The 14,853-nt window shown below is 34.1% G+C and overlaps 1 protein-coding gene across 1 annotated transcript; it reads left to right on the top strand.

Moving 5' to 3' along the window:
* Positions 1-985: 985 nt before the first annotated feature.
* On the top strand, positions 986-13,903 carry LOC107709169 (putative tyrosine-protein phosphatase auxilin). Its single transcript, XM_016513581.1, has 15 exons — positions 986-994; positions 1,673-1,795; positions 1,894-2,027; positions 2,306-2,500; positions 3,664-3,772; positions 3,916-3,995; positions 4,215-4,408; positions 5,323-5,349; positions 5,606-5,998; positions 8,344-8,439; positions 9,689-9,829; positions 10,017-10,349; positions 11,203-11,351; positions 11,570-11,746; positions 13,336-13,903. The coding sequence occupies exons 1-15, from the start codon at positions 986-988 to the stop codon at positions 13,435-13,437; spliced, it is 2,262 nt and encodes a 753-aa protein (XP_016369067.1). The 3' UTR covers positions 13,438-13,903.
* The last annotated feature ends 950 nt before the right edge of the window (positions 13,904-14,853 follow it).

The raw sequence follows: 14,853 nt of genomic DNA on the forward strand, positions 1-14,853 counted from the left end.
TCCCATCTCGAAAAAAAAGTATTTGCCTTTAGGACTTTATCAGAGAAAGTTTCTCCATAATTGCTTGCTAAACTATAAACAACATTTAGGGCTTTTACCCTAAAAGTGTATAACTTTTTAATATGCAGAGAGCCTCATCTGCATATAATTTCCATATGCATATTTCCATCAAAATATGTGAAAATACACCACATTTAGTGGTAGAAGAAACCAGGAAAACAGGATACATGTAAACGTTTTTTTGTCCCAATAAAGGAGAGCACAGCAAAAAAAGTTTTTTTTAATCATGAGTTGTCAATGTCCAGGCAAAAAGTTAAAACATCCTTTAAACATTGAACAAATTTAAACATAAGAAGCAAAATTACATAAGATATTTTTCAGACGTTTCAGAGAATGTAGCTTTGATATGAATATTTTTAATGAATAATGAATATATATATATATAGAATAAATATCTTTTCCTCATCCCATTCCATCACAGATTGATTTTATTTGAACAAAAAAAATATTTTTATTAAAGCTCAGAACACGATTTACAGCAGAATTCCAAGCGGAAGTATAATGAGCCAAGATATCTTTGTTGTCATCAAAAACACGCTCCCTCTGTAAAATGTCATGGGAAATGTAAAAAAGGGGACAAATTTTATAGCTTAAATTGTAATCCATTTTAAATCAGTCATATAAAATGTTTATACATCAATTCCCAAACGTCTCATTAAAAAAAAAATGGAAGCCAAATGATGAGTCTGTTTTTCACCCACAGAATTGATTGATGTTATTTTTTAAAGTAAATCTTAATAATGGCCACTTTAATAATATGTTGTTAAGTGATACTAAGTATGGGTTAAAAAGGAACACATTTCTGGTTTTGTGTAAATGAAGGGGTACTTGAGCCTTATTGACGGAGCTCTGGTGTACAAAAAGGTTTGGGAAACACTGGTGTCGTATGGGATACTTGCTCTATGTTGTTAATTTCTTTCCAAAAATGATACTGGTGGCTGTGATGACTCCTCTTTCCTTCTTTCATTAAATATTGAACAGTGCTTTTCCCATGTAATTAAATAACTTCCCAGATTAACTGCACGACTCAACTATTTCCAGCAATTTCATGGCTTATTTCTATTGTACTTATAAAGGATATCTTAGTTCGTTTTGGGATCCCATGATTATATTCTTATTAGAGCCCGACCGATATCGTTTTGCCGATATTATCGGCCGATATGAGCCTGTCGCCGATATATCGGTATCGGCGAATATGCCGCCGATATGAAATTTTTTTTTACAGAACATATAACGTTTTTACTCCCTAATATCGGTATCGACCCCAAAAAAAAACATCGGTCGGGCTCTAATTCTTATTTCAATAACAAAAGTGGAGCAACATTGATTTACATTGAAGGTTTGGCTTAAATATAATATATTTGATACATGATGACTTTTTAAGTATTATTCTTACTCAAATGTTGTAATGTAGGTTTTTTTTTGACATACTGCTGTTTCATAATGTACATAAATATTCAATATTCTTTTAGATCTTGTTTTGATTATGTATTTTATCCATGATTATCCAACTTTTCATATATCTCTCTTACTCAGTTTTCACTATTTCCTATTTCTTCTCTCACACATCTTCCTCTCAGTGAGAATAATTCTCTTTCTCATTCGTCTGTAGGTTTCTGAATGCAATTGGCCTTCCAGGCAGGCCCCGAGTCTTCACAACCTATTTGCTGTGTGTAAGAATATGTACAACTGGCTCAAGCAAAACCCCAAGAATGTGTGTGTGATCACCTGTTCGGTAAGAAGATCTCTTGATGTTCGTGTCTGTTCTTTGTTGTGGTTACTCAGCATTAAACAAACATGACTGTAAAACCAGATTCATTGTCTACATTCCAGGATGGCAGAGCTCCTTCAGGCGTGCTGGTCTGTGCCATGTTCTGTTTCTGCCAACTTTTCGCCAACCCGGTGCCAGCCATGCAGCTTCTCAGCGCCAAGAGGCCTGGATCTGGCCTGTGGCCCTCCCATAGGAGGTACAACCAATCAGATCGCAGCTCTAAAACGTCTAGCTTTGATTAAAAACTACTGAATGGTATAAATACTCAACAATAATAGTACAGTAAATTATGAACTAATAAAACTGCTCACTTTGTGCAAGTTTTGCATATGGTACATTTGTCTTTGAAATGTCCATTCTCGGTTGTAAACAGAAGGAATGAAACGTTATTCATTGAAACGTCCCACACAAGGTATTTTTCCCCTTTGGAGCGGAACCACTGACAATCTTGTTTATGTGTGTTTATTTATTTAGGTACATAGGTTATGTATGCAGTTTAGTCTCAGAGAAGCCAACCATACCACACTCCAAACCCCTAGTCATTAAATCTGTCACTATGAGTCCTGTTCCTTGCTTCAACAAACAGCGCAGTGGCTGTCGGCCATTTTGTGACGTACTTATTGGCGAGACCAAGATATTTTCTACAGCTCAGGAGTACGAGAGAATGAGGTAAGCATGTCTATATACAGACGCTATACTAATGGTTCATTTAAATCATATTATCTGCGTAACTGAAATCATATGTAATGAAAGGTCATTTGTGACCCTGGACCACAAAACCAGTTTTAAGTCGCTGGGGTATATTTGTAGCAATAGCCAAAAATTCATTGTATGGGTCAAAATTATTGATTTTTCTTTTATGCCAAAAATCATTAGGATATTAAGTAAAGATCATGTTCCATGAAGATATTTTGTAAATGTCCTACTGTAATTTTTTGTAACTGTATTTTTGATTAGTAATATGCATTGCTAAGGACTTCATTTGGACAACTTTAAAGGCGATTTTCTCAATATTTTGATTTTTTTTGCACCCTCAGATTCCAGATTTTCAGTTAGTTGTGTTCTATCAGTTCCAGATAGTTGTATCTCGGCCAAATATTGTCCTATTCTAACAAACCATACATCAATGAAAAGCTTGTTTATTCAGCTTTCAGATGATGTATAAATCTCAATTTCGAAAAATTGACCCTTATGACTGGTTTTGTGGTCACGTATAGTATCCTATCAAATATGGCTCTTTGTCAGTTTTCACAAACTTGTTAATTTCAGATGTGGTTTAGCAAAATTCAGAATTTCTTAATTCAAAAACACAGTAATGAGTGTGAATTTAATCTGATTTGGCCGTACCTCACAAGAAGTTGTAATGGAGTGGAATTGGTTGAATTAAAGTGACAGAATTCACTAAACTGAAATTCAAAGATATTCAACATAGTCGCACAACAAACTAAATATAATAACATTAAATAAACTTTCCATCATCATATCATCTGGATCCATTTTGAAAATGTGTTCTTCCACCATATGGCCTGTAAAATGAAAGTTAATTTAATAAATATAAGGTATTTCAAAGATTAATTATTAATGCCATCTAATGTTTCTTGAAAAATTCCATATGTTGTTTGTATGATAAACACGTTTATGAATAATTCATACTGAAAAATTAAATATATTATTAAAAAATACACTAACGCAAAATATTATACTACCATGACAATGTTTTATTATGTTATAAGACATTTCTGAATTGCCTACAAGATATTTTATGTAGCACTTGAAAATGATAATGCTATTTGTGTAATGGTGAAGTATATCTTCATGTTTGTTGCTCTCAGGGAACACAGGGTTCAAGAGGGCAAAGTGCTGTTTCCTGTGAGTGTGAGTGCCCAAGGAGATGTGGTGATTTCAGTCTATCACATGCGTTCCCATGCACTGCAGGCCAAGGTATGAGACTAATGATTAAATGAATTTAAATCTGTAGCAGAGAAGAAAACTATATAGATGAGTCAGAACTTGTAGGCTTTTTGTTCTTGCTAGTTGTTAGTGACTAAAAGGTTGGCAGTGTTTAAATTCTGTTATGTTTGCAGGTAACTAACACCCAGATATTCCAGATTCAATTCCATACTGGTTTCATCGCCCCTGGCACCACAGTCTTAAAGTTTATCAAGTAAGTGTTTCTTTTCATTTCTTTCGTAATCATCACATTGTAATCTGAAGCTGTTAATCTAGCTTTCAAATTGATGCAAAGTCCTGTTCCACGTAATGATAGACAAAATGTCCAGTCACTCTTTGTTTTCAAATTAAATAAAAAAAAAAAAATTATGGACATGTTATTGAATTATTTGCAGCTCTGGACTGAAGTCTGTGTTTGTGTGTGTTTGTCCAGGACAGAGCTGGATGCCTGTGATTCTCCAGAGAAATACCCACAGCTGTTTCATGTGCTGTTAGACATTGAGGTTGAAAGTACGGAGAAACAGAAAGATCTCACGCCACCGTGGGAGCAGTTCCCCAACAAAGATCTGAGCCCCAGCGTGCTTTTCTCCTGTCATCAGGAACACCAAGATTCACTTGCTACTGCAGGTAATCCTGTATATTACTATGCTGTATAATGCTATCCAACACAAAAAAGCCAAACATATGGTTTTGGTTCTTTCTTTAAAACAAAAAAACCTTTTGATGAGAGCTTTAGAAGTATGACTGAGATATTTTATTCACAATACATTTTTCAGGATGATTTTGCTAACAATATAAAGCAACATTGTGAATATAATAATGATTTTAATATAATTTTTGTGCACATTAAGTTCCCTAGTGGCCATGTTATGAAACTTTTGTTCTGTTGTTTCTACAATTGAATTAATTCAATTGTAACAAAAGTCACCCTTTTAACCTATTTCAGTATATACGTAAGCATTGAGGTCCATTTTGAATCTCATAAATAGACTGATGTTTCTTAAGCTCACCAAGGCTGCAATTATTTGATCATAAGTACAGTAAAATAGTAATAATGTGAACTGTTATTACAATTTAAAATAACTTTTTTCCTTTTTAATATATTTTAAAATGTAATTTATTCCTGGAATGGCAAAGCTGAATTTTCAGCAGCCATGACTCCAGTTTTCAGTGATTTTCACGTGATTATTCAGATGTCATACTTACATGCTCAAGTGCTCAAGAAACATTTCCTAATATTAGCAACATTGAAAACAGATATGCAGTGTAATATATATTTTTTTGTAAACTATGACAAATTCTTTGCAAGATTCTTTGATGAATAGAAAGTTCAAAAGAACAGCAGTTCAGCATTTGTTCTTTAAAAAACAAAATCGGCAGAGGGTGATAAAAATGACCTTGTGTAGTTTAGTCACCATGAAGAGCTCAGTGAACCTTTAAACAAGTCAACTCATCAGTCACTCGCTGGCATTCTGTTAAGTGTCTGTGCCCCATTAAACTAAACACCATCTGTTTAATGTACTTTATTCTCTGCTGAAAAGATGAAATGGAGGGCTTGGACTTGGAAGGTAAGATGTAGTGTAGGAGGCTTGTGAGAGTCAACAGAAAATAATTGATTAATAGATTTGTAGTTGACGTTAGACAATTATTTGATGAGTAGTTAAAAAATAGATTTTAGCGAGAAGGAATTTGGGAGGTACAGTATTATGTTTCTCTCTTAGAGCTGTTGATTGGCTTCAGAAACGTGGAAAATAACACACAAACCGTATGGACTGATTTGATGTTCTTCTTTAGATCTAACCATTTCTCCGGTCTGTCCCTTAGATCCTGCCCAGGGACATGGGAGTTGCGGAGGCAGAGTGGGCCCAAATGAGGAGAGTGAACCATCAGATGATGAAATGCTCTCCCTTTCTAGTCAGCAGAGCAACACGAGCAATGAGAAATCAAAAGCAGCTAAGAAACCAGAGCCCCAGCCTGCAGCGGCCCCTCCTCCAGCAGCTGAGGAAGTAGATCTGCTGGGTCTGGATGGTGATGCCTCTACGCTTCCTCCATCCTCCCCACAACCTCCGACCACCAGCACCACCACAGACCTGCTGGGGGACCTGTTTGGAGCTCCTCCCACACCACAGCCGGCCAGTGGCCCCGCCTCTGCTCAGTCCACCCCGCGGAGATCCGCAGCCTCCTCCTCACCCTGTCCATCACCTCGATCTGGAGACAGTAAATATGTTTTATGTTTTGTTTAAACAAAGACAGACAGTTGAAGGGATTTGAAGCAGCGGTGAAGAGTCAGTGAAGTGAAGCAGCATCTTGGTATAGTGAGCAATTTGAGTGACTGAATTATTCATTTGAATGGGATTCATTCAACATCAAGACACAAAGTGGAGTGTCTAATTTACTGAACAGTAATAAAAAAAAAAAAACTGCTGTATCGTGGTATATTGCTTTATATAAAATTGCTGTTACAGCAATATAATAAAAACTAGTGCTGTCAAACGATTAATCGCATCCAAAATAAAAGTTTTTGTTTACATAATATGTGTATACTGTGTATATTTATTATTTATGAATACAAACACATGCATGTATATATTCATGAAAAATATCATATGTTATGTTTATATGTTAAATATATTAATATATAAGAATATAAATATATGCATGTAAATACATGTAAATATTTTCTGTGTGTGTATTTATATATACATAATAAATATACACAGTACACATACATATATTATGTAAACAAAAACTTTTATTTTGGATGCGATTAATCGTTTGACAGCACTAATAAAAACATTCAAATTCAACTAAAAGTTACATTATTATTATGATACTTTATTCATATTATTATTTTACCACACACATTAGTATTTGTTTACTAGTATTAATATTATTACGTTGTTATTAATAATAATAAATGACAATTAATTAATCATAAGCAGTTTTTCCATCAATTATATTTACACTGCCATTCACAAATTTGGATTCAGTACAATTTGTTTAGAGAAATTTAAGAAAAAGTTTGCATTAAATTGATCAAAAGCGATCAATTTAATGTTAGTAATGTTAGTAAAGTAATATTATAAAAAAATATTTAAAAAGAAAATGCTGAACATCAAAAAGTGCATTAGAAGACTTAAGACTGGAATAATGGCTGCTGAAAAATTCAGCTTTGCCTGCACAGGAAAAAAAAAACATTTTGAAATAAATTAAAACAGAAAACAGTTGTTTTAAATTGTAATAATATTTCACAATAATACAGTTTTTACTTCATTTTTGACCAAATAAATGCAGCCTTAACATGAGAGACTATTAAATCTAACCAACTGCAAACTTTTGAATGGTAGTGTGTGTGTGTTTGTGTGTGTGTGTGTGTATGTCTATTGTTAAAGGGGTCATATGATGCTTTTTTAAAGATCATTATTTTGTGTATTTGGTGTAACAGAATATGTTGACATGCTTTAATGTTCAAAAAACACATTATTTTTCAAATACTGTACATTATTGTAGGTCCTCTATGCCCCGCCTTTTGTGCAGCATATTGTGCATGACCATATTCTACATCCCTAATCCTAACCAATACCTACACAATACCTAAACTTAAACTTAATAAGCAGCAAATTAGAAGTTTATTGAAGCAAAAGTCATAGATAATGGTCTGTTAATAGCAAGAATTGGACCTTAAAATATGGTCAAGCATATATACGTGTACATATTATGTTTTTTTAATATGAATGCTTTGAAACAATACTTCTGTAACAAAGAGCGCTTTTTATTGTTCAAGCATGCGACAGAGCTGGAAAGAAGCACTGCATGATGCCAAATACTGCAGATTGCTACATTCTGTTACTCAGAGTCAGAGCCTTGAGAGAATGAAAGAAATATGAGAGAAATCCTATCCCTTTTCCTCATTGTCTAACAAAAATGTAGCACATTGTCATAATATCTTATTTTAATCTTGTTTAATCAAAAGAGCTTTATTAACCAGTAAGCCCTATGCTAAGCTAGTAGGCTAAGCTGTTAGCTTGAAAACACAACAAAAGGAAAATGTGTACTTTTTTTTGCTATAGCATTATAATTGTTTTAGAATTTTCAATAATTTATAATCAGGCACCAATTAGAGTGCACATAAATATCATAGCCAATGTAATGTCTTTTTATTAGATTATATTAGATGTTTTACAAGTGACAGATTTTCACTGCATTTCACATCATGTTACAGTCACTGATGAAAGTTATTGTCGTGCCATTAACCAATCAGGGCTGTCATGATGTCATTATTTCACATAAATGCAGCCTTAGTGAGCATGAGTCTTCAAAAACCTTTCCAACCAAAACTTTTAAACGATAATGTATATTATTATTATTATTTTTAATTTGCAGTAATTTCTTAGTCTAAGAAATGTAAGAAACTAAGTCTAATGTTGTCATTGTCCTGTGGTTATTATATGGCATGATACCATTCACATTTGTATTAACTGTCAATTTTTCAGTACAGTATTTGAATATGTAAATAAAGGTAAAAATTGGAGAGTGTCAAGATAAGTATGTTCCCTTCATAGGTCGCAGTTCACCTGTGCCGCCCACTACTCCCACTGTCAACATCCAGCAGCAGAGCTCTACAGGAGCCTGGGAATGGAACAAACCAGCACCTGCAGGCAAGTGCTGTTAGAAACACAAGATGTGTCACAGGGACTCCTGGTGGCCTCCTCTGATATTACACCTAAGAACAAAATGACTCACTACTGACCTTCAATCTGGACTGGTGTGATGAGCTCATATAGCTCATAAATGTTAATGTCTTGTGAAACATTACATGGCTGACTATTTGGATTTTAAATCAATAGAGCTGGATACTTCTTATAGTTATTCTTATCTCACACACACACACACACACACCAAACAATATTTTCTATCCCCTAACCCTAAATCTACCCCTTATAGAAAACCTGTTTGCATTATTACACTTTCAGATAAATTTGGTCATTTTGAGTCATTCATTTAGTATTTTAATATTTTTTCCCGTGTCAAAAAATTCAGGTTTTACTATCCTTGTGGGGACATTTGGTCCCCACAATGTAGGATAAACAAGAACACACACACACACACACAACCTTATATTTATAATAAAATAAAATAAATGAAATGAAATAAAATATATTTATATTTATAAATTATAAATAAATCTAATTCAATTAAAAAAAAATACAAAAAAATATTTTTTAATGTTTATTATCAAATTATTACAAAATACAACAAATATTTATTATTATACATTTCCATATATAAAAATGTTATGTAAAGTCAAATGTTTCATTTTGTTTAACAAAATTTGCAATAATAACTGGAAATCATACATCAGTATTATTATTTATTAAATATAAATAAATCTAATTCAATTAAAAAAAAAATACAAAAAAATATTTTTTAATGTTTATTATCAAATTATTACAAAATACAACAAATATTTATTATTATACGTTTCCATATATAAAAATGTTATGTAAAGTCAAATGTTTCATTTTGTTTAACAAAATTTGCAATAATAACTGGAAATCATACATCAGTATTATTATTATTATTATTATTTATACAGGAAACTTTAAAACATCCATAAATTCATAAAAAACTTTTTCTAGAAAAGGACATTACTGATTTGTTTGTCATTTTTTACCTATTCTTGCTGATGCTATCAAGACATTATCACAAATCATTCTTGCAATTTTGACAAAACCAAAAACCTTATGTTAGCCAGTTCACGTTAACTGGCTGACAAGTTTTAAATGTTGACAGAAGCAGAATTCACAACCAAATGTTTGGAAAACCAGATCATTTAAATTATCTTGATTTAAATCTAAATTTCTCTCTTCAAGGTACTAAATTATAAATCTTGATTTGTCTTACCAGGTGCAGGTTTTGGGATGGGAAGTAAGTCTGCCAGCACTAGCCCAACCAGCTCAGTTCATGGTACTCCCACCCACCAGGCCAAACCCAACACTTTGGACCCGTTTGCTGATCTGGGTAACCTAGGAGCCGGTCTGGGAGGAGGTAAATGGAAAAGAAACTTATTGAGCCTTATTTTAAAGGGATAGTTTAGCCAAATATGAAAATTTTACTCCCAAATGTTAAAATTTTATTGACTTCCATAGTTTTTTCCACATTCATTTTTGGGTGGACTCTCCCTTTAATACATTCATCATGGAATCACCGTTAACCTCTGTGTGTTCATTGCAAGCTGGTTCGGGATTCTCCAGCAAGCCCACCACACCTACTGGTACCGGAGGAGCGTTTCCACCCATGGGCTCCCCCCAGCGTCCTGCTCCCTCTCCCCAGCACACTGCCTCTGGAGGCTGGCATCCCAGCACAGGTTTCCCCTCATGGCAGCCTGGAGGTGGGGCTCAGTGGCAGCCGCAGGCCCAGGGTGCACAGCTCCAGACCCCACCTAAAGCACCTGGACCCTCTATGCCTCACACTTCACCACAGAACAGACCCAACTACAATGTCAGATTCTCCAGCATGGGTGGAGCTTCGCCAGGAGCCACTGGGGCAAAAGCACAGCCTAACATGGGTGAATAACTGGACACTGTCTAGTGACTCGACATAGAATCTGGTCCAGTCTTACGAGGTTGTGCTTATGCGCATGTGTTCTGTTCATTGTAAAATTCTAATATTTTTAGGGATGTTCTGTCATTATAAGCCTCTCTCTCTATATATATATATATAATATTGATCTTTCATATTATATATGCATGTTGTGATGCCTAAATTGACTTGTAGCTTTTCAAACAATTGATTTTAATTAGTGTTGTATATATATATATATACACACAACATATTAGTGTTGTATATATATATATATACACACAACATATTAGTGTTGTATATATATATATATACACACAACATATTAGTGTTGTATATATATATATATACACAACATTAATTAAAATCAATTGTTTTAAAAGCTACAAGTCAATTTAGGCATCACAACATGCATATATAATATGAATGATCAATATTATTTTTTAGACTTGCCAAAGATTACATTTAATAGTGATATTGAAACCGTCTGCTAAATGAATATATGTAAATGTAAATTAATTGAAAATTAATTAAATAAAAATTTAATTAATTAGACTGACTTATGATTACATTTTAATAGTGATATTAGATTAAAAAATCTAAATTAAATTCATTTAAAATAAAATGTAATTAAAATGAAATGAATTACATTATATAGAGGAAATAAGCACATGCAATTATGTATCTATCATGAAGTAATACTGAAGATCTCCAATATTGGTTAGTGATACCAATATTGTGTATCCCTTAATATTTTCTTTAGATTTTCATTACTACAACAACAAAGAATATTATAAATAGCAACTCAAACATTATTAATTATTTCTTTTTTCTTTCAGGGACCAGACCAAAGGTTTCAGACACTAACTTTGATGACCTACTCTCAGGCCAGGGTTTTGCTGGCACTAAGGAGAAGAAGGGGCCAAAAACCATAGCAGAAATGAGAAAAGAGGAGATGGCAAAAGAAATGGACCCAGAGAAACTCAAGGTGAAAAATAAAACACACACAAGCTGATATTTATATTACATGGCTGATTGGAATATTTGATTCTGATGGTCAGTCGCTTGTTTTATATGTTTGCTGTTTATTTTGTGATAATGACTAGCTGACTGTGCACTGTCCCTTACATGATCCTCTTTTTAAAGACTTTGTTCAAGTGTGAATCACATCATGATGTTTTAATATAATGTCGTTATTTGTGGCAGATCCTGGACTGGATTGAGGGGAAGGAGAGGAACATCAGAGCGTTGCTGTCCACCATGCACACAGTGCTGTGGGAGGGAGAGACACGCTGGAAACCTGTAGGCATGGCTGACCTTGTCACACCAGAGCAGGTGAAGAAGGTCTACCGCAAAGCTGTGCTGGTAGTGCACCCTGACAAGGTGAGAGACGTATTTGTTCAGTTTACATTGAAGTACTTAAAGAGCCCTATTATGCCATTTTGAATATTGCCATGCAATATGCAGTGTGTAATGTAGCTGTATATGAATGTAAACAATCTGCAAAGTTGTAAAGCCGCAAAGTGCACAATAAATAGTTATTGTCTCAGAAAAGAAAGAATCGACTCTGCACAGCTGAAACAAGTCATCAGTAATTCAAATCCCACTTCCCTTGCAAATGTGTCACGGGGTAACATATTTGCATAATGCCCGCCTATGTTATAAGTTGGCTGGCCGCAAACAACTTGACCCGCCCTCAAACACTGTAGCTTGTTTGTGTGGTAAACATCATGTCGGGGAGTTCAACACAGGATTCACAAAACGCCCTATAAGTATAAGTAATAGATGTTTGTATTTTTTATTGAGCGTTCAAAATACATAACTATGGCAATGGGCGTATCGTTTCTGACATGCGCTGTACGCGGTAGACCAATCAGAGCAGAGCAGGCTCACGGAGGGGTTTAGAGAGACAGAATCTTAGAACTGCTTCGAACAAATCATTTGAGAATCATTGAAAGTGAGATGATATTAAATGCATATTTTGAGAAAATTAAAGAGCTTTTTGCCCTTGGATGCATGACTCCCAAAACAATATTAAGAACCTTAAAAATGGTATAATAGGGGCACTTTAAAGTGAAACAATAAAGTCTTAAAAGCACAGTTGCAAAATACACTACTGTTCAAAAGTCTGGGATCTGTACGATTTTTTTTAATGTTTTTGAAAAAGTCTCCTATGTTCACCAATGCTGCATTTATTTGAACAAAAATAGGGTAAAACAGTAATATTTGTGAAATATTATTACAATTTAAAATAACTGTTTTATATTTGAATATATTTTGAAATGTAGTTTATTAATTTGATGGCAAATTTGAATTTTCCACAGCCGTTCCTCCTGATTTTGTGCTCAAGAACCATTTCTTATAATTATTAATGTTGAAAACAGTTGTGTTTCTTAATATTTTTAGGATACTATGAAGAATTACAGTATAAATACACTACTGTTCAAAAGTCTGGGATCTGTACGATTTTTTAAATGTTTTTGAAAAAGTCTCCTATGTTCACCAATGCTGCATTTATTTGAACAAAAATAGGGTAAAACAGTAGTATTTGTGAAATATTATTACAATTTAAAATAACTGTTTTATATTTGAATATATTTTGAAATGTAGTTTATTAATTTGATGGCAAATTTGAATTTTCCACAGCCGTTCCTCCTGATTTTGTGCTCAAGAACCATTTCTTATAATTATTAATGTTGAAAACAGTTGTGTTTCTTAATATTTTTAGGATACTATGAAGAATTACAGTATATTATAAGTTATAATCAACAGCATTTATCTATAAAATTCTTTATTTGCACAATTATAAATGTATTTACTGTCACTTTTGATCAATTTAATGCATCCTTGCTGAATAAAGTATTAATTCATTTCTTAAAAATCTTATTGACCCTGAAAATATGATAGGACCCCTCTAGTTACGGCATTTTAAAGACAAAATGCATCAGTTTTCTCTCTCTTCCCATTTGCAGGCTACTGGACAGCCCTACGAACAATATGCCAAGATGATTTTTATGGAACTAAATGATGCGTGGTCAGAATTTGAAAGCCAAGGACAGAAAGCACTGTACTAAGACTTACTGTAAATGATCACAACCAGTCAGCAGTTCCTGCCCCGATTAGACACCCTGCAACCCACCAGTCTTTGAAACGCTCCTTTGTTAATCTCTCCCACCTCCAGGACCCTGCTTCATAGAGATGTCAGAGCTTACATCTACAGTATAGTTGTGTGTATCTCTTTATCGATCCATGTATCAGGTCCCATCATGCCCTAGGCCAACTTAACTTCTGTATGAGAAGACTGCTGTTGGAAAAAGTAGCATTCAGCTTTGTTTTAAAAACTCTTATTTGTGTCTTTCCCAGGACTCACTTACATAACAAAGATCAGACTTTGTCGTTAAACAGCTGTGAAATATTTCTGTGAACATTATCAGTCAACCAGACCATCATAGAATGTCTGGTAGAATTTATTCAGAAGCTTTCGGGTGAGTTTTGATTTATTAAAGAGGTTTAGTGCTAAGGAAGAACATCTTTAAGAAATGAAAAAATATGTTTAGACACTTCAGAATTTTGCTTTGGCTTGCAAAGCTTTATTAAGTAACACCTTCGTCGGATATTATTTAATAGGGTTTTGCATGCTACAGCAGTATTTGGGAATCGAGACCTTATCTACTTAAACGTAGGATATATTGCCTGTATCCTACGCACCTGCTCACAATCACTCATATGTGCGAGGGGTATTTATTTATTTGTTGGCTTTGCAAGACAACATTAAAATTAGTGAAAATAAAAGTGGTATAGTAAGCAACGACTCTGTTTTTAGTTCAGTCAGGGGCTAGAGGTTTAGAAAGATTGGCTCAAATGAAAGAACACTCCAACAAAAACCTGCAGCCACTAAAAATGTCTCATATCATGTAACACATAACTTCTTTCAGAAGATAAACAACACAGTACTGTGGGGCAGAAGCACAATAAGTATAATAAGAGACTGTACAGGATATGGGAGGTTTTCTCAAACTTGATCTGTGAAATGCAGTAGATTTAACTAGCAGTTTATTCTTATGTTGTTTTTTTACTGAATATTGATCTGTATGTATATGTTGCACTATAATAACATACTGTTTACAACATAAAAAGTCAAAGGAAATTGTTTATTCATGTAATTATTCCATAGAAAAAAAGAAACGTTTTGCAGGTAACTCTGACATGGCTTGTTTTGGGGTAAAAGTTAAGGTTGTCTTTACATACACAATTTATGTTAACCTGACGTCTTTAACTGGTTAATAGTGCCCTAAAGAACTAGTCACGCTTTCGAGTACTGCGTCTTGCTAGACGCATATGGGAAAAAGCCTTTTTTCTCCTGAACTGAAGCCCTTTTTCATTCACGCAGTGAAACTGCACGGCCATTGGTTCGTGCAGTGTATTAAAAATGAACCAATGGCTAGACAGCGGAGCTGCACGAGCCTATGGCGACGAAGCCCGCCAAAGCC

Source organism: Sinocyclocheilus rhinocerous, unplaced genomic scaffold, assembly GCF_001515625.1.
Source record: "Sinocyclocheilus rhinocerous isolate Xijiao unplaced genomic scaffold, SAMN03320098_v1.1 scaffold55, whole genome shotgun sequence".
Classification (NCBI taxonomy): domain Eukaryota; kingdom Metazoa; phylum Chordata; class Actinopteri; order Cypriniformes; family Cyprinidae; genus Sinocyclocheilus; species Sinocyclocheilus rhinocerous.